This window comes from Dendrobates tinctorius, unplaced genomic scaffold (assembly GCF_039654945.1).
Source record: "Dendrobates tinctorius isolate UK_male_01 unplaced genomic scaffold, ASM3965494v1 ptg000138l, whole genome shotgun sequence".
NCBI lineage: Eukaryota > Metazoa > Chordata > Amphibia > Anura > Dendrobatidae > Dendrobates > Dendrobates tinctorius.
The window spans coordinates 13637128-13657510 of record NW_027361806.1 but is presented as its reverse complement, the minus strand read 5'-3'; the positions used below and the strand labels follow the sequence as shown (position 1 = coordinate 13657510).

The 20383-nt window shown below is 48.7% G+C and overlaps 1 protein-coding gene across 5 annotated transcripts in view; it reads right to left on the bottom strand.

Annotated features, from left to right (window-relative positions):
• Positions 1-493: 493 nt before the first annotated feature.
• PATJ (PATJ crumbs cell polarity complex component) overlaps positions 494-20383 on the bottom strand; it is a 256986-nt gene continuing 237096 nt past the window's right edge. For all 5 annotated transcript variants that reach the window (XM_073544627.1, XM_073544628.1, XM_073544629.1 and 2 more), the window contains 3 exons: positions 13865-13962; positions 10403-10526; positions 494-3874 (listed from right to left, as the gene is read on the bottom strand). In XM_073544627.1, coding sequence (XP_073400728.1) covers positions 3728-3874; positions 10403-10526; positions 13865-13962 — 369 coding nt within the window. In that variant the 3' untranslated portion in view covers positions 494-3727. The remainder of the gene's footprint in view (positions 3875-10402; positions 10527-13864; positions 13963-20383) is intronic.

Below are 20383 nucleotides of genomic sequence, written 5' to 3'. Positions count from 1 at the left end.
CAATGCGTCCCAATACAGTACCAATCATATTGCACCCCCAATATAGTGTTAATCACAATGTGCCCCCATTACAATGCCAATTGCAATGTGTCCCCAATATAGTGCCAATCACACTGTTCCCCCAATAGTGTCCATCACAGTGTGCCCCCAATATAGTGACAATGAAAGAACCCTCCAATATAGTGCCAATCACAATATGTCCCACACTCAGAGCAATTCATACGATAGCATCCACAATGCAGAGCCAGAACCCCAATACTTCCCTTATCCCCATGTCCTGGCTCTGCGGGCTCCACCTGCCATATACGACCTCGTCTACACCACAGATATGATGTTATAAGGTGCACAGCGATTCATTACCCTATTACGACGTCACCCCGCACAGCAGTCCGGTCTCCCGCCATTAGCACAGACAATAGGGGAGCCGTCCCTAAAAGAGGCAGCGCACACAGGGCGTGCAGCATGTAGGCAGGACAGGAAACTGCACAGACCGCACTGTAAGGAAACATTTTATTAAAATCTAACAAGCGTAATAAAATATTCTGATCACATGATCGTATTACAGGACTGCAGATATAATCAGCCCGGAGGTAATAAACCTATAAACAACAGCAAAAAGAAAATCACCTGAGATGACAGACGAGCGACCCTACAAATAAAAAGTACAGACTGATTCATGGACAGGAAAATCCGGCAATCCTCCGCTGCGCCAAGATCACTTATTGCAGAATTTGACACATACTTTATAAAGATTACACAGAGCTGCAATCTGGAGTGGATTATTCCCTACGCTGAGAGTTGGCACCAGTGACATAAGGGCACCCAGCGGGAAGTAGCCTCTTTCTCTGGCGTAAAATAACATATTCATTCTTATAGTAAGAAGTAATTGCCTATCTGCACAGGTAATAACTACAACTTCTCAGAATACCCCTTTAAACGTTGGTACCAGTCACGGAACCAGTGATATTGTGTACAGTGCGCTCGTTTACAGTGCGCTCGTTGCTGGTGCCAACCTTCAAGCATTAATAGAAGTTTACCACCGAGACTGAATTTACCAAACCCAAGGTCACACATGGAAGGAGGTTCTGCAAAAAAAAAATCCATACAGCAAAGATGAGCGGGGTCTAGGAGGACTACACCGTAATGCACTACTACTCACATCGTTCAAAGATATCAGCACAGTGTTCAGGTTTCCATTAATAGGAACACTACTTCCATATATGAAGTTTGGTAATAAAGGCAACCAACCTGACAGGAAGCCCTCTGTGTGTAGAAGAATATCCTCCCCCACAGCCCCACTGGTACAGTCACTGAAGGACAATAATTAGCAGCTTCATGGAAAGTGGAGCTCGGCCTTTATCAACAGCGGCTCCATAATCAGCAGCTTTATCATCTCTAGCTTTAACTTATTTTATGTCTGTCTTGTGGACAGTTCCTATTTACCAACTGAAAAAGAAAAGTTGAAATAGCAAAGAAGTATCATTTAGTGAGAATAATTGAAGATCCGTTAACAGCAGCTTGTGGACAGTTTCCATTTCGCAACTGACAGATCTGGGACCCTAATCACAGACTGATGGAATACATCTTTACGATCTTTAGCTTTAATTTATTTTTGATACTTTTTTCTGCTGCTAAACGGAAACTGTCAACAAGCTGCTGACGGAATGATGTCACATATTTATAATCTCTAGTTTTACATTGCAGCTTCATCTTTTCTTTTTCATTTGCTAAATGGAAAGTGTCAACTAGTTATTACCGGCTCTGCTATTCTTATGACGTCACTTCGTTAGGGTTTCTACCTTTAACTTTATTTATTTTTTTTAACATTTTCTTCCTGTTGCTAAATGGAAACTATCAACAAGTTATTTACAGATCTGTGATTTTTTTTTTTTTTTATAATGAGCAACTTTTCAGGACTTTCAATGAATAGCGGGGCCCAGCGCTTACACCAAACACTCCATGCAGTCCAAGTCATAAACTCTCATAGATCTCCAAAACAGGATCTGGCAATAGCAGAACGGCTGCTTGTGGATGGTTTCCAGGTAGCAACAGCTATTTTTTTTTCTCGAGAATTCAAACAAAAGAAAATGACGAGACATCACAAAGAGGTCAAACGTTAGATCTGCCTGTATAGTCGGTTCATTGGTTTCAACTACCAGTGGACGAAGCAAAAAAAAAAAAAAAATTAAATACTAAAAATAATCTCTTCCCCCGAATAAAGACGCGCGGCACACAATTTATACATAAACCTCTGAAAAAATTAGCTCTTTTTCTCTTAAATAGAACATAACATTACCTTATATAAAGATACAGGTGGGGGACGCCGTATAGATGACACCTCGATAGGACAGTGTGCAGTACAGGACATGTGCGGGATATGGCGATACTCAGCAGTACAAGGAAAGGTACAACATCACTAAGCGATTGGTTTAGTGCAAGGTCACCAGTGGACGTGGAGATGAGTGGGGTTGCTGGAGCCGCTTTTTGTAGGCACCTTATAAAGTATAGAACAATCTGCCATCCTTACACACAACTACTATATGGAACAATCCGGGTAATAAATGATACATTGTATCCGAACTGGAGCAGGACATCACACAGAACCTTGTGTGTCACCTTCCGCCCTCTGGGAATGACATCATGTAGCAGTTTTTCTTCTCCAGTCACATCCAAAGCTAAAGTGACCATTCTGCTTAGCATAGCAATAATCAGCTGTTTCCATGAGCAGCCGTCAGAACATTAAAAGCAGATTTGGATGTGAACGGAGAAAATGAAAGTAAACTAAAAATATAATATATAATTTTTTTTTTTACTCAACTAATGAGGTAGAGTTAGGTTACCAAAATAGGACACTCAATATTTAGGGTAAGGGAGGATGTACACATTTTGAACCCCAAATATCTATGCAGGATTTTTTTTTTTTTAAATATAAAATTGTACGCTTGTGTTTCCTACTAAGATCTCTGCAAGCTGTCAGTGAATGTACGGTAAACATACAGAGGCTTAAAACCTGCCACAATAAGAGCTTTCATGCATTGTAACAAGCACTGTACTTGTGCCAATTGGATTGCGACAAACTTAAAGCTAAAATGTTTCCATTCACTGAGAGCAAACGTGTAGAGCTAAAACATTAAAAGTGTATTAGATAGCAGCAGAGGTGAAGAAAAAAACGCTTTACTGCGCCCTATACGTGGCGGTGTGTAAGGAAGCCGACTCGCTTCACAATCTTGTCATTGTAAAGCACTGGAAATGGCAACACGAGGAGACATTGGTAACAAAAAGGACACGGGTGGAGGCAAGGAGGACACGGGTGGAGGCAAGGAGGACACGGGTGGAGGCAAGGAGGACGCCGACGACGCGTTGCACTAAAATCTGTTACAACCAATTAGTCCGAATATAATACATATCCCAACTGTGCAAGGACGGCGGAAGGAGGGTGGAAGGTTCGCTGGCAATTCAGCAGAGACACAGGACAATAATGGCCTCATATTCTACTCGGCTGGAAGACTTATCAGCTTAAGATAGCAGTGTTGGGATTCTGACATTACTAGGGGATTGATATACTGAGCAGAGGCAGCATAGTCCAAGACAGCCCACGGCCCATCAGCGGTGGCACTACAGACACCAGCTTACCATGTAGGTGCACACCAGCCCTATACATAACAGAGTAGTTTCCTGCCTTGGACTTTGGCCTCTGACAACCCTCCAACCGTACGATGGTTCGCGATTACGATAAGACAGTGAGTGTGACGTTTCCCCTCTGGCGTTTCAGGATGGCCACTGCTTCTTCATGAGTGACACCCTCCAGGTTCTCGCTGTTCACCGCTAATATCTGGTCTCCTCGCTTTAGTCTCCCGTCCACTGCGGCGGCGCCCTGGGATAACAATGAAACATGGATTTTTGTGATAACTCACCGTAAAATCCTTTTCTCCGAGACGCTCATTGGGGGACACAAATACTGTGGGTGTATGCTTCTGCCGCTTGGAGGCTGACACCAAGTGAAAAAAAGAGGTTAGCTCCTCCTCCGTCGTATGCACCCTCACCCCTATTGTGGGCGGAACTCAGTTTGGTGCCAAAGCAGTAGGAGGACAACAAAATCAGCCTTAACACAGGTACAACATGTATAGAAAAGGACCACCCTTATATCACATAAATAAATGCGTATTAACTAAACAGAAACAGAGCCAACTGGCTAAGAGGGTGGGTGCTGTGTCCCCCAATGAGCGTCTCGGAGAAAAGGATTTTACGGTGAGTTATCACAAAAATCCATTATTCTCCTTCGCTTCATTGGGGGACACAGATACTGTGGGACGTCCTAAAGCAGTCCCTGGGTGGGAGATTGACTCACCGATCCAAGCTACATGCACCTCTTGTTTAACAGGTACGCCACCGCTGCTTGGAGAATCCTTCTACCCAGGCTCGCATCCGCCGGGGCCTGAGCATGGATATTATAATGTTTGGCAAATGTGTGCAGGCTGGACCAGGTTGCTGCCTTGCAAACCTGTTCCGTCGAACCCGCCTGATGGAAGTGATGGCCACTAGGAACACCACTTCCCAGGTAAGGTACCACAAAGAGATATTCTGAAGCGGTTCAAATGGAGCTTCCTGCAGAACACTTAGGACCATGTTAAGGTCCCAGGCGTCCATAGGCGCCTTCTAGGGAGGTACCAAGTGGGAGACTCCCTGAATGAAAAGTCTTCACCTGCAAATTAGTAGCTATTTTGCGCTGGAACAGGACGGATAAGGCCGATATTTGTCTCCTGAGGGAACCTGGGGCAAAGCCCGAGTCTAATGCTCTACCAACTGAGCTATCCGGGCTCTCTAAGCCTGACTGGAGAAAAGCCAAGATGTTGGGGATCGAGAATCCCAGTGGGGAAACACCACGGTGTCAACACCAAGCAAAGAACACCTTCCAGGTGTGGTGGCAAATTCATGCTGAAGCAGGCTTCTGGGCACCAATCATTGTAGCAACCACCTCGCTCCCGAACCCTGCCTGGGTTCGAATCCAAGATTCCACGGCCATGCCGCCAAACACAGGGTCCCTGAGTTCGGGTGGCAAATCGGCCCTTGAGACAGTAGATCTGGGCGCTCTGGCAGGCACCAAGGAACGTCGGCGAGCAGGTGCATTAGATCGGCGTCCCACGCTCGACGGGGCCAGCAGGATCGCCGGCACCCCTTCCATCTTGATCTTTTTGATGACTCTCGGAAGTAGTGGCAGTGGGGGAAATAGATATGGGAGGCGAAACTGGTTCCATGGCACAACCCACACGTCCACTGCGAATGCCTACGGGTCCCTGGCCTGAGCGACATATGTGGGCATCTTGGCATTCACTCTGGAAGCCATCAGGTCCACATCCGGAGCTCCCCACAGTTGACAAATCTGCTGAAAAATTTCGAGCTGTAGAGACCACTCTCCGGATGCGAGACCCTGCCGGTTGAGAAAGTCTGCCGCCCAATTTTCCACGCCCCGGGATGTGGACTGCCGAAATCACCGAGCGGTTTGCTTCTGCAGAGCCAGCCGAATTGCTCGTATCGCCAATAAGTTGATCGGGAGGCGTGCCTCCTGTGGCGACCACCGCCCCTGGGCTGTGTGGTGGCGAAACACCGCTCCCCCACCGAGGAGACTGGCGTCGGTTGTCATTACCAGCCAATGATCTGGAGGGAAAGGTTTCCCCTGGGCCAGAGAGGAACTGGTTATCCACCATCCGAGCGACTGCCTGACTTGAGAGGACAGTCGGCACCGCCGATCGAGCGTGAAAGTATTCTTGTCCCAGGCTGACAAGAGGGCGTGCTGAAGGGGCGAAGGTGGAACTGGGCGACAGGTATCGCTTCCATTGCTGCCACCATTTTCCCTAGAATCCTCATCCCGGATCGGATGGTATGAGGGACTGGTTGGCGAAGTGTCCGGACTCCCTGCCGGAGAGCTAGCGCCTTTTTCTGAGGGAGAATTACCAACCCTCGGCAAGTGTCGAAGATCATTCCTAGGAAGGAGATCCTCTGAGCTGGCACAAGGGATGATTTCTTTGCATTGCCAACCATCCTAGGCGGGCAAGAGTATCTAGCGTGATGTTGACCTTTTCCTCGCATGCCCGTATTGACGGGCCCTTGTCCAAGAGGTCGCCCACATAAGGCAAGACGACTATGCCTAGAGAATGCAGTGTGGCCATGACAACTGCCATAACCTTTGTGAACACTCTGGGAGTCGTGGCTAGCCCGAAGGGTAGCGCTATGAACTGAAAATGTTGATCGCCGATGGTGAAGCGTAGAAACCTCTGATGAGGAGGAAAAATGGGAATATGCAGATATGCGTCCTGGATGTCTATTGAGGCTAAGTATCCTCAATGCTCCATGGCCGATATGACTGAACGGAGAGACTCCATCCGGAAATGTCTGATCCTGATGAATTTGTTCAGAAGCTTCAGGCCCAAAACAGACCTGACAGACCCATCCTTTTCGGGAACCGCAAAAAGGTTGGAATAGAACCTCTGAGCTCTTTCGTGTTCCGGCACTGGAACAATGACTCCGTTGTGCTGGAGCGATTTGATGGCTCCCATTAGAGCCCTTGCCTGGGTATCCACCCTCGGAAGCCGGGAAGAAAAAAACGTCTTGGAGGATATCTGACAAATTCTATTCTGTAACCCAAGGCCACCAATTCCCTTCCCCATGCGTCGTGAGCGACATTGACCCAGACGTAGTGAAACCAGAGTAGGCGGCCGCCCACCTTGCCGGTGTCGTCTGGTAAAGGCCTCGAGTCATTCGGCCGACGATCTTTGGGATCTGGATCCCCTCGATCTGGACTGCTGAGTATGTATTCTCCCCAATGGGTTGGCTCTATATGAGACCTGTCGCTCCCTATCCTGGTTGGGGCGGCCTGAGGCGGCGGAATTGGCCGCTGTAGTCCACCCGGGGTTGCGAAAGGCCCGAAAACGTTCCTGAAAACGGGTGACGAAAAAGCGTTTTGCCCTTTTGTTGAGAGAGAAACCTGTTCTTTCCTCCTGTGGAGTCGGAGATAAGTTGATCCAACTTCTCCCCAAATAGGTGGCCGCACTGATAAGGCAGGGAAGTCAAGGACTTCTTAGAAGTAGGATCGGCTCGCCATGTCCTTAACCATAGGGCTCTTCTGACAGAAATTGCATTAGTGGCAGCAAGTGCCGAGCAATTGTCCGCATCCCAAAACGCATTGATTCATAGTCTCCGGTCATCGCCATCTGACCTGCGACCTCCGAAATCTCTGCAGGTAGATCCTGCGCGACCTTGTTTAATGTTTCTGACCATGATATCATAGCCTTGGCTACCCAAGTTGCTGCGAATGAGGGAGCGAGCGCTGACCCTGGCGCCTCATATACTGAGCGAGCTAAGCTCTCTATAAGGTGATCCGTGGGATCCTTAATTGAGGAAACCCTAAAGGACGGATAGCAGGGTCTTAGTGGCTAGGCGCAAAACCGGAGGATCCCCCAACTGGGATTCCATCCATTTTTTACGGAGGTCCGGAGCAAACGGATACCTTGTTTCGATTGCCTTTTGACCCGAGAAACGCCTGTCTGGACGTTCTCTGCGCCGCTGCATTATGTCCTCAAACTCCGGGTGAGAGGAAAAAATCCTGTGCGGGCGCTTCACTCACTTAAATGCCACTTTATGCCCCGAAGACGCTGCAGGATCATCCTCAATCCCCAGGGTCTGATTGACGGCTTCTATGAGGCTGTCCACTGTTTCACGTGACCCTGGAATGTCCAGGTCAAGGGGCTCGTCTGAGTCGCAATCTGAGGTCTGCTCGCTATCAACCACTGGTGACGGGGAGCAAGAAGCAGAGCTTACGGATGCCAAGGCACCGGATGGACTGGGCGACACCGTGTGGATTTGTTTCCTCCAGGTCTGCCTGGAGTGAGAGCGGCCCCTGCAGGCCGGAGGCTTTTGTGAGGTGGAGGTTCCCTCTAAGGCCGGCGAGCCACTGTCCCTGCCCCTATCTGGGGCAAGAAGGGACTCTATTGCTCTCATAAGCGACACCATGGACTGTGACAGAGATAGGGCCCACTCCGGGGACACCTTGGCTACAGTCGCAGGGGAGGGCTCCTGGGCGCGTTCTGAGTCACAGGCTTCTGGCTCTATGCTTGTAGAAACCTAACCCCACAAGAAATACATGCGGCATAAAGGAACGTGTGCGATTTACCCTTTTCGGTCATATTGCTGCCAGGCCTAATTTATATGAGTGTTGAGGGGAAGGGAGGAGGAGGAAAAAAAAACACCTTTAATCGCCCGTAGCGCGCCCCTAGGGTCGAGGGTCACACTTACCCCGTCCTGTGTCCCCACGTGTTCCTGCCGCTGCCTCTGCGCTCCGCTGCCAAGCGTTCCTTTCCTCTGGGTAGGCCGGGATGTTCCTCTCCTGGTTGCGGGCTACCCTGCGATGAAGCCGGGGGCTCAATTTGTTCGGCGTCCGCCCTAGCCCGGGGGCGGCGCCGGAAATGATGTCACGCCGGGGGCGGGACTTCCGCCGGCGGCCTAGTCACGGCCAAAGCACCTGGCTAAATTCTGCATGCCCGCCGCGGGGGGGCGCCTCTGCCTTTTCCCCCTGCGATCCCTGCCACCGGGACCCGGTGTCCCTGCCTGGCGGAAGGAGGCAGGAGGGAGGAGAGGGAAGGAGGATTGCCTTACACTCCCTAAGATGCCCGGAGCTTCCCCGGAACGCTGCCGCAGGGCCCTCCACAGCCCTCCATACCTGACTCCGGATCTAGCACACCAGGTAGAGGGGATGGGGTTAAATTCTGGACGGTGCAGGCACCCTAGCTCTGTCTAACCCCTTCAGGGGGTGAGGAGAGGGACCGTCCGCCGCCTTGCAGCACCGCCGTCTAGCGTTGGTGGAGCAGTGGGGGCCGCACAGACTAGTCTTGTGCCTCTGTGCAAGCCCATGGTTTCTATACCTAGGGGTGGACAGGGCTAAGTCCGGTATCATGTCCCACGTCTCGGGAGAGGATATGTGGAGGGACACTCGCACGTGCTCACCCGTTGTTGGTTTGGGGAAATCGGACCCTTTCAATAGGATCCGTCGCCCCTGTCTTATCTTCATAAAATAACAAACAAAAAATAGAAGTCTGGGGAAAAAGACCAAGATATGTCCCTCGGTGCGGGAAAGGATACGTGGAGACGATACTCAACACGTGCTCGCCCGTTGATGGTTTGGGGAGATCGGACCCTTTCAATAGGATCCGTCGCCCCTGTCTTATCTTCATGGAAAAAAGAAGTCTGGAGAAACCCAGACACGTGTGTGTGCCTCCAAAGACACTAAGCAAAAAACTGAGTTCCGCCCGCAATAGAGGCGAGGGTGTATACGACGGAGGAGGAGCTAACCTCTTTTTTTCACTTAGTGTCAGCCTCCAAGCGGCAGAAGCATACACCCACAGTATCTGTGTCCCCCAATGAGGCAAAGGAGAAAAGACGCAATTATAGTACATCACAACTGCACTGACGTCCTGCTGCACCCAAAGTGACAAGTCTGATTAATATGGCAGAACAGACTTGGTGTCGGGTTAATAGAGCCATGCTGTACGTGATGGGCAGTAAGAGCGCCACATATGTGCACATCAAAGGTGGATGTCTGCGCTGCCAGCAGCCGCTTCATGTTACTTCCATCTCATCCGGCTGTAGTAATCAGATTTTTATCAAACATGGGGTTATATTATTATCCCTTTTAAATTTGTAATGCCAGCGGCATACCTATAAGGGGAGAAAAAGTAAGTGGGCCCTAACACTATGGGGGGCACAGCTAATCACTACTGTTTTTATAAAGTGGTGCAATGGCTGCTACTAAATGCAGAATAAAGATGTCAGGTGAGAAGTGGAGCAACAAATATATAGAGATTTTACATCCTCAGGAATCACTGGCTGCGGAGGCATGTCAGTGTGTGGCGGTCATATGGACTGTCCAGGCTAGTCCTCTGTACTAGGACTTAGCACATCCGGGCTACACTGCTGCACACAGCTGCCTCTATTGAAGAGCTTAGGTTTTTAGTAAAGTAGCAGCTGGTGGAGCATCACATGCTGAGTATCTGCAGAGCATATGATTCGCAGTACGTGATGCAGAGGAGATTTTGTACAATATACGGGAAACAATGGATTTGGAAATGAAAGGGAGGAAGTAATCAGACGCTGCAAGCACGGGTTATAATGACAAGAGTGCTCTACTTATATGTGGCCAATAGAAAGCAAAAAATATTACCCTCCTCCTATGTATTACAGGGGTGAATGAGTACAGTGCTGTTCCCTGCATCAACCAGCAGGTGGCAGTGCTGTGTGTGCAACAACTCCGCACCATTCATTTAGCCATGAAGCATTGAATTTATTTAATCTAGCATATAAAGCGTTAAATAACAGCAGTCCGATGTCAATTATCTGTGCCGCAATCATGTACCTTAGAGAATATGGTCTTCACATATATCGGAAGGTCTCCATGCGGGCTCCTATATCCTCCAACAATACTAAATCCGAGGCCATCAGGACCCTTCTCCAGGTGAATGATTTGGGGGACAGAGGACCTGGAAGTAACCATGAAAGACTGAGATGCATTCTCAGTGATGTTACCGCTCTCTAGTGATGGATAGGCTGCATTCTCAGTGATGTCACCGCTCTCTAGTGATGGATAGGCTGCATTCTCAGTGATGTTACCGCTCTCTAGTGATGGATAGGCTGCATTCTCAGTGATGTCACCGCTCTCTAGTGATGGATAGGCTGCATTCTCAGTGATGTCACCGCTCTCTAGTGCTGGATAGGCTGCATTCTCAGTGATGTCACCGCTCTCTAGTGCTGGATAGGCTGCATTCTCAGTGATGTCACCGCTCTCTAGTGCTGGATAGGCTGCATTCTCAGTGATGTCACTGCTCTCTAGTGATGGATAGGCTGCATTCTCAGTGATGTCACCGCTGTCTAGTGATGGATAGGCTGCATTCTCAGTGCTGTCACTGCTCTCTAGTGATGGATAGGCTGCATTCTCAGTGATGTCACTGCTCTCTAGTGATGGATAGGCTGCATTCTCAGTGATGTCACTGCTCTCTAGTGATGGATAGGCTGCATTCTCAGTGATGCCACTGCTCTCTAGTGATGGATAGGCTGCATTCTCAGTGATGTCACCGCTCTCTAGTGATAGACAGGCTGCATTCTCAGTGATGTTACCACTCTCTAGTGATGGATAGGCTGCATTCTCAGTGATGTTACCGCTCTCTAGTGATGGATAGGCTGCATTCTCAGTGATGTCACCGCTCTCTAGTGATGGATAGGCTGCATTCTCAGTGATGTCACCGCTCTCTAGTGATAGACAGGCTGCATTCTCAGTGATGTCACTGCTCTCTAGTGATGGATAGGCTGCATTCTCAGGGATGTCACCGCTCTCTAGTGATGGACAGGCTGCATTCTCAGTAATGTCACCGCTCTCTAGTGATAGACAGGCTGCATTCTCAGTGATGTCACTGCTCTCTAGTAATGGATAGGCTGCATTCTCAGTGATGTCACTGCTCTCTAGTGATGGATAGGCTGCATTCTCAGTGATATCACTGCTCTCTAGTGATGGATAGGCTGCATTCTCAGTGATGTCACCGCTCTATAGTGAATGGATAGGCTGCATTCTCAGTGATGTCACCGCTCTCTAGTGATGGATAGGTTGCATTCTCAGTGATGTCACTGCTCTCTAGTGAATGGATAGGCTGCATTCTCAGTGATGTCACTGCTCTCTAGTGATGGATAGGCTGCATTCTCAGTGATGTCACCGCTCTAGTGAATGGATAGGCTGCATTCTCAGTGATGTCACCACCCTCTAGTGATGGATAGGCTGCATTCTCAGTGATGTCACCGCTCTCTAGTGATGGATAGGCTGCATTCTCAGTGATGTCACCGCTCTATAGTGAATGGATAGGCTGCATTCTCAGTGATGTCACCGCTCTCTAGTGATGGATAGGTTGCATTCTCAGTGATGTCACTGCTCTCTAGTGAATGGATAGGCTGCATTCTCAGTGATGTCACTGCTCTCTAGTGATGGATAGGCTGCATTCTCAGTGATGTCACCGCTCTAGTGAATGGATAGGCTGCATTCTCAGTGATGTCACCACCCTCTAGTGATGGATAGGCTGCATTCTCAGTGATGTCACCGCTCTCTAGTTATGGATAGGCTGCATTCTCAGTGATGTCACCGCTCTCGTGTGAATGGATAGGCTGCATTCTCAGTGATGTCACAGCTCTCTAGTGATGGATAGGCTGCATTCTCAGTGATGTCACAGCTCTCTAGTGATGGATAGGCTGCATTCTCAGTGATGTCACAGCTCTAGTGAATGGATAGGCTGCATTCTCAGTGATGTCACCACCCTCTAGTGATGGATAGGCTGCATTCTCAGTGATGTCACCGCTCTCTAGTGATGGATAGGCTGCATTCTCAGTGATGTCACCGCTCTAGTGAATGGATAGGCTGCATTCTCAGTGATGTCACCACCCTCTAGTGATGGATAGGCTGCATTCTCAGTGATGTCACCGCTCTCTAGTGAATGGATAGGCTGCATTCTCAGTGATGTCACAGCTCTCTAGTGATGGATAGGCTGCATTCTCAGTGATGTCACCGCTCTAGTGAATGGATAGGCTGCATTCTCAGTGATGTCACCACCCTCTAGTGATGGATAGGCTGCATTCTCAGTGATGTCATTGCTCTCTAGTGATGGATAGGCTGCACTCTCAGTGATGTCACCACTCTCTAGTGATGGACAGGCTGCATTCTCAGTGATTTCACTGCTCTCTATGAATGGATAGGCTGCATTCTCAGTGATGTCACCACTCACTAGTGATGGATAGGCTGCATTCTCAGTGATGTCACCGCTCTCTAGTGATGGATAGGCTGCATTCTCAGTGATGTCACCGCTCTAGTGAATGGATAGGCTGCATTCTCAGTGATGTCACCACCCTCTAGTGATGGATAGGCTGCATTCTCAGTGATGTCACCGCTCTCTAGTGAATGGATAGGCTGCATTATCAGTGATGTCACAGCTCTCTAGTGATGGATAGGCTGCATTCTCAGTGATGTCACCGCTCTAGTGAATGGATAGGCTGCATTCTCAGTGATGTCACCACCCTCTAGTGATGGATAGGCTGCATTCTCAGTGATGTCACCACCCTCTAGTGATGGATAGGCTGCATTCTCAGTGATGTCATTGCTCTCTAGTGATGGATAGGCTGCACTCTCAGTGATGTCACCGCTCTCTAGTGATGGATAGGCTGCATTCTCAGTGATGTCACCGCTCTCTAGTGAATGGATAGGCTGCATTCTCAGTGATGTCACCGCTCTCGTGTGAATGGATAGGCTGCATTCTCAGTGATGTCACAGCTCTCTAGTGATGGATAGGCTGCATTCTCAGTGATGTCACCGCTCTAGTGAATGGATAGGCTGCATTCTCAGTGATGTCACCACCCTCTAGTGATGGATAGGCTGCATTCTCAGTGATGTCACCACCCTCTAGTGATGGATAGGCTGCATTCTCAGTGATGTCATTGCTCTCTAGTGATGGATAGGCTGCACTCTCAGTGATGTCACCGCTCTAGTGATGGACAGGCTGCATTCTCAGTGATTTCACTGCTCTCTATGAATGGATAGGCTGCATTCTCAGTGATGTCACCGCTCACTAGTGATGGATAGGCTGCATTCTCAGTGATGTCACATCTGCTCTCTAGTGAATGGATAGGCTGTATTCTCAGTGATGTCACCGCTCTCCCCTCTTGTATTGAATGTATTGTGGATAGCTGACCAGTAAGTATTTTATATATGGTATATATATTTTTTTGTCATACAGAATTATTATGAACACTGGCTGGCCGTTCCCTTCTGAGATGCACATATACTTACTCCCCCTCCTCGGGCTGATGTTCGGAGGTAATGGTCTGGCACAGTGACATGCTCTCCAGCTGGCTGGCTATTGCACTAATATTGGTATCTGCGACAACCTAGGACATAAGAGACAGAGTTAGATGATAAAACACTGCAATCCCATCTTTAGTTTCCCTGCCGAGCTCCATCAATGTAACAAATGGCTCCATTCAGGCTTTAATTCAGTGCACAGTGATGTGCTGGGGCAGTCACTTGTTCAAGGAACTGCTCGATAAGCCGCACAAGAGATGACTGCAGAGGGCGCTGTGATACAACTGGAGACGACAGTATTAATAACTTGGCTTTTCATTATCCCATAGTCAATAGATGAAACATATGAGAATGTCATCATCCATCCTGCAGCCGATACCGACCGCAACGAGAACACGACTGGTAATAGATTCATTGTTCCTGCAGAGATTTGCTTAAATTGCATTGCACGGTGCAGACAAGACTATAAGAATCCAGATTCACTCAATTACCTCCTGTATAACAGAGATGTAAAGGTGTCAGACAAAGCAGTGCTCCATCCAGTGCACACTATCATTTCTCCCTGCACACCGAAAGCTCCCAGCAAACAAGAAAACTGTGTGCTACATTATAAATCCCTGCAGTCACTGCTCTCTAGTGATGGATAGGCTGCATTCTCAGTGATGTACCGCTCTCTAGTGATGGATAGGCTGCATTCTCAGTGATGTCACTGCTCTCTAGTGATGGATAGGCTGTATTGTCAGTGATGTCACTGCTCTCTAGTGATGGATAGGCTGCATTCTCAGTGATGTCACTGCTCTCTAGTGATGGATAGGCTGCATTCTCAGTGATGTCACTGCTCTCTAGTGATGGATAGGCTGCATTCTCAGTGATGTCACCGCTCTCTAGTGAATGGATAGGCTGCATTCTCAGTGATGTCACCGCTCTCTAGTGATGGATAGGCTGCATTCTCAGTGATGTCACCACTCTAGTGATGGATAGGCTGCATTCTCAGTGATGTCACCGCTCTCTAGTGATGGACAGGCTGCATTCTCAGTGATGTCACCGCTCTCTAGTGAATGGATAGGCTGCATTCTCAGTGATGTCACCACTCTCTAGTGAATGGATAGGCTGCATTCTCAGTGATGTCACCACTCTCTAGTGAATGGATAGGCTGCATTCTCAGTGATGTCACCGCTCTCTAGTGATGGATGGGCTGCATTCTCAGTGATGTCACCGCTCTCTACTGATGGATAGGCTGCATTCTCAGTGAAGTCACCGCTCTCTACTGATGGATAGGCTGCATTCTCAGTGATGTCACCGCTCTCTAGTGATGGATGGGCTGCATTCTCAGTGATGTCACTGCTCTCTAGTGATGATGGGCTGCATTCTCAGTGATGTCACCGCTCTCTAATGATGGATAGGCTGCATTCTCAGTGATGTCACCGCTCTCTAGTGATGGATAGGCTGCATTCTCAGTGATGTCACTGCTCTCTAGTGATGGATAGGCTGCATTCTCAGTGATGTCACTGCTCTCTAGTGATGGATAGGCTGCATTCTCAGTGATGTCACTGCTCTCTAGTGATGGATAGGCTGCATTCTCAGTGATGTCACTGCTCTCTAGTGATGGATAGGCTGCATTCTCAGTGATGTCACTGCTCTCTAGTGATGGATAGGCTGCATTCTCAGTGATGTCACCGCTCTCTAGTGATGGATGGGCTGCATTCTCAGTGATGTCACCGCTCTCTACTGATGGATAGGCTGCATTCTCAGTGATGTCACCGCTCTCTACTGATGGATAGGCTGCATTCTCAGTGATGTCACTGCTCTCTAGTGATGGATAGGCTGCATTCTCAGTGATGTCACTGCTCTCTAGTGATGGATAGGCTGCATTCTCAGTGATGTCACTGCTCTCTAGTGATGGATAGGCTGCATTCTCAGTGATGTCACCGCTCTCTAGTCATGGATAGGCTGCATTCTCAGTGATGTCACCACTCTCTAGTGATGGATAGGCTGCATTCTCAGTGATGTCACTGCTCTATTGAGAGGGTAGGCTGCATTCTCAGTGATGTCACCGCTCTATTGAGAGGGTAGGCTTAATTCTTACAGACAGATTTATTTTTAATGAAGTCTCATGAAAAGTTGAAAGCATAAGGTTAAATACATCACTGTGATACGTTGTAGATACCAATATGGCCGCCTCATCCATAATATCCTGATGCAAACAGCAGCAGATATAGTCACCCTATTACACTGCTATCACAGGAGGTATCTGGCTGTAGTAATAATCTGTGTACACGGCACAGCTGGCCGTCACCGTGATGCCGGGAGCCCATGTCTAATATCAGGTGCCGGGCTGCGGATCTCTGCATTCTGGGGGTTATCAGATGGGGTCTGTGTTGGGGCAGCATCCAGGTATGTGCAATCCCCTTATCTCACTCCAGCACCTGCTCCGGCAAATTAAATGGGGACTAATCTCTATTTTCCCTGCAGCATCTGCACAATGTGGACTCTTCGCATCGACGGTAAACATTGGGAGGGTTTTCTGCACCGGGGAACACAATTATACGACCTAGCAGCGGCAGAACATGATAAGATGGGAAATGAACTGATGTATCTGCTGAGATCGCCCGCTGATACTACACTTACACTGCGCTGCTTGCGAATGAAGAAAATCCACCTTGCATGTCCATAGACAAAATGGTAAAACAACCAAGCCTGGAGTTAAAGGGGATGTCAGGTGCCTTTAAATAAAGTCTAGAGGGGTTGTGAAGGATTTGAAACCAAACATATTTAATTTGCTTATTTAATAACCCAGAGGAGCATGAATGGCGTATAAGACTCCTCACTCTGACATGCCAGGCCTATTAAAATGGGCAAGTAAATAACTTTACGACCGACAGCCAAGTGAGGGGTAATCCCCAATAAGACATGGAAGAGAATATCACTTAACGCAAAGTGTGCAGAATGCAATCCTGGACCTGGACTACACTGAACAACCACCATCGGCACTCATTTCTTGTGTTTAATTGTGCAGATACCACCATGGTTACTTACCGGTAGCCGGTTTTTCCGGAACCCATGACAGCACCACCTGAGAGAGGGATCCGCCCCGCCAGGACAGGAACCTACTGAGACCTAAGGGGCGGCACCTCTCCCCCGCTTCAGTTGGGTTACAGAGCAGTGAGAGGACTTCCCGGTTAGTTACATGTTTAATCCAACACCACAACACTCAAAAAACACCCTACTAATTGTGCACTGCACACCCATATGGTGAAAAGGGGGGGGGTATACGGGTGCTGTCATGGGTTCCGGAAAAACCGGCTACCGGTAAGTAGCCATGGTGGTTTTCCCTACACCCATGACAGCACCACCTGAGAGATTTTTGGAGATTCGAAACACCTTAGGGAGGGACCACCGCTTGCAGCACCCTTCTACCGAAGGTTAAGTCAGCAGAGGAGGATAGATTCAACCTATAGTGCTTAAAGAAGGTTGAAGGTGAGGCCCAGGTAGCGGCCTTACAAATCTGTTCAATCGATACCTCTGCTTTTTCGGCCCAGGAGGTCGCCACGGCTCTGGTGGAATGAGCCTTGATGCCGTCAGGAATCGGGATACCACTAGCTGTGTAGGCTACACTAATGGCCTCCCTAATCCATCTAGCAATAGTCCCTTTTGAAACCCCATAGCCTTTCCTGGCACCCAGAAAAGCTACGAATAGGGACTGGGACCTCCTCCACTGGCTAGTCATAGATATGTATTCTACGAGAGCCCTTTTAACATCCAGATTATGGAATTTTTCCTCCCCCAGATTTTTTGGGTTCTCGCAGAAAGATGGAAGGACAATTTCCTGGCCCCGATGGAAATCTGATGCTACTTTGGGCAGATAAGCGGGGTCTGTTTTTAACACTACCCTATCCTGAAAGACCTGCGTATAAGGTGGATTTACTGAGAGAGCCTGTAAATCGCTTATCCTGCGGGCTGACGTGAGGGCCACTAACAGGATTGTTTTTAGGGTCAGAAACTTTAGGGGTAGCTGATGCAATTGCTCATACGGATCTTTTGTAAGGGCTTCTAGCACTAGGTTTAAATCCCAGGGGGCTATCCGGGGTATTGGGATAGGCCTAGCTCTATGGCAGGATTTAATAAATCTGGCTACCCACCTATTTGATGCCAATTTGCAGTTGTAGAGCGCCCCTAGTGCAGACACCTGAACTTTAAGTGTGTTCACTGCTAACCCCATCTGAAACCCCGATTGTAAGAACTCCAGGATGGCATTAAACGGGGGTTCTTTTCCTAACGGCCTACCTAAGAACTGCAGGAACTTATTCCATGTTCTGCAGTAGATGTTAGTCGTCACTGGTTTCCTACTCTTTAGCAGGGTGGCCACCAAACCGGGGGAGAACCCTCTATCCGTTAAAAGTGACCTTTCAAATTCCACGCCGTCAGATGGAATCCTTTGACCTGAGCGTGGAATATTGGACCTTGAGCTAGTAGGTCCGCGATTTCTGGCAGAACCCATGGATCGGAGAGGGACATCCTTCGTAGCAGAGCAAACCAGGGCCTTTTTGGCCAAAATGCAGCTATTAGAATCACTCTGGCTGGATCGTTTCTGATTTTTCTGACAACTGTTGGGATCAGAGCCACTGGGGGGAACGCATAAGCTAGCCTGAAGTTCCACTGGATGTGCAACGAGTCCACTGCCCATGTTTTTTCTCTCGGGTTTAGAGAGCAGAACCTTTGTTTGCCTGTTGTGTTTGTTGGCAAAGAGGACTATCACCGGTTTCCCCCAAAGCGGAGTTATTTTTTGAAAAATGGACCGGTTTAGCGCCCATTCCCCCTGCTTCAGGGTATTGCGGCTCAAGAAGTCTGCCTCTATGTTTTCTGCCCCTTTTATATGTAAGGCTGTCAAGGAGTGTAGGTGTTCCTCTGCTCTGCTCAGAATGTCTCTCGCCGCTTCCATTAAGGAGTGTGATCTTGTCCCTCCTTGGTGGTTGATGTATGCCACCGCTACCTTGTTGTCTGACATGATGCGTACATTTCGACCCTGGAGTAGCGGAATAAAGTGACTTAGGGCCTTGCTCACTGCCCATAGTTCTCTCAGGTTGGAGGATGCTTCCTTTTCTTGACGCGTCCAGGAACCTTGACCTACGATGCCCCTTAGGTGTGCCCCCCACCCCGAGGAGCTTGCATCTGTTAAGATTATATCTGACGTCTGTCTGTCCCACGGTATTCCCAAGGTCAGATTTGTCTCGTCCAGCCACCAATTGAGAGGGTCTCTGGTTTTTAAGGAAAGCTCCAGCTTTCCTTCTAAACGCCCTCTTAGCGATCTTTGTGCTGTTAGTATCTCCCACTGGAGTTGCCGGGTGTGAAACTGAGCCCACCTGAGCGCCGGAATACAGGATGTTAGGGTACCTAGCAGGGACATTGCTCTTCTTAATGTGATACGTGGTTGGTTTTGGCCCGTCAAGGCCAGATTTTGCACCTTTTCTATTTAGGACTCTGGGAGCAGACACTCTTGCCTTTCTGAGTCTAGTATAAATCATAGGAAGGTCTGTTTTTTTAGGGGTTGCAATTTTGATTTTTTGAAATTGACTATCCACCCTAATTCCTGCAAGGTGTTTATCACCCGGGTCAACTGCGCTGTACAGTGGTCCTCTGAGCTGCCTACTGTGAGAAAATCGTCCAGGTATGGTATGACCGTGTCGTGAATCTGGAGAAAGGCTGTCACTTCCGCTATGACCTTGGTGAAAACTCTCGGGGCTATAGATATGCCAAACGGAAGAGCCCTGAACTGAAAGTGCCTTAAGGCCCTTTTACATTTAGCGATGCACCAGCGATCCGACCAGCGATCCGACCCGGTCAGGATCGCTGGTGCATCGCTAAATGATCGCTAGTGAGCTTTCACACAGAAAGATCTCACAGCGATGCAGCAGCGACGCAGCGCACGATACTCACCTTTCACACACAGCGATCCTGCGTCCTCCCGCCCGCGTCCACGCGTCGCTCGTCGTCACAGCAGGAAGTCTCAGCAGGAAGCGCCCGACGAGAAATGGAGCCGGACATTCTCGCGCGATCAGCGATGGACAGCGGGGGAGCCGGTCGCTGGTAAGTATCACACATAGCGATATCGCTAGCAATATCGCTATAACGTCACAAAACCAGTGACGTTTTAGCGATATTGCTAGCGATATCGCTTAGTGTAAAACCCCCTTTAGTATGCCTTGAATATAAAGTGCTACCCTCAAGTATTTCTGGTAGTCTGGGTGGATAGGGATGTGATAATACGCATCCTTTAAATCGACTACGGCCATGAAGCAATCTTGGTGTAGCAGCTTCACCGCCGTAGTTACTGATTCCATCTTGAAGGTCGAGTTCCTTATGCATAGATTGAGCCGTTTGAGATTTATGATTGTCCTGAATGTTTGATCGGGTTTTTTTTAATCAGAAAAAGGGGTGAATAGAACCCCTTCCCTTCCTGTATGCGTGGTACCTCGGAGAGTACCCGCTTGTCTGTCAGGCTCAGGATCT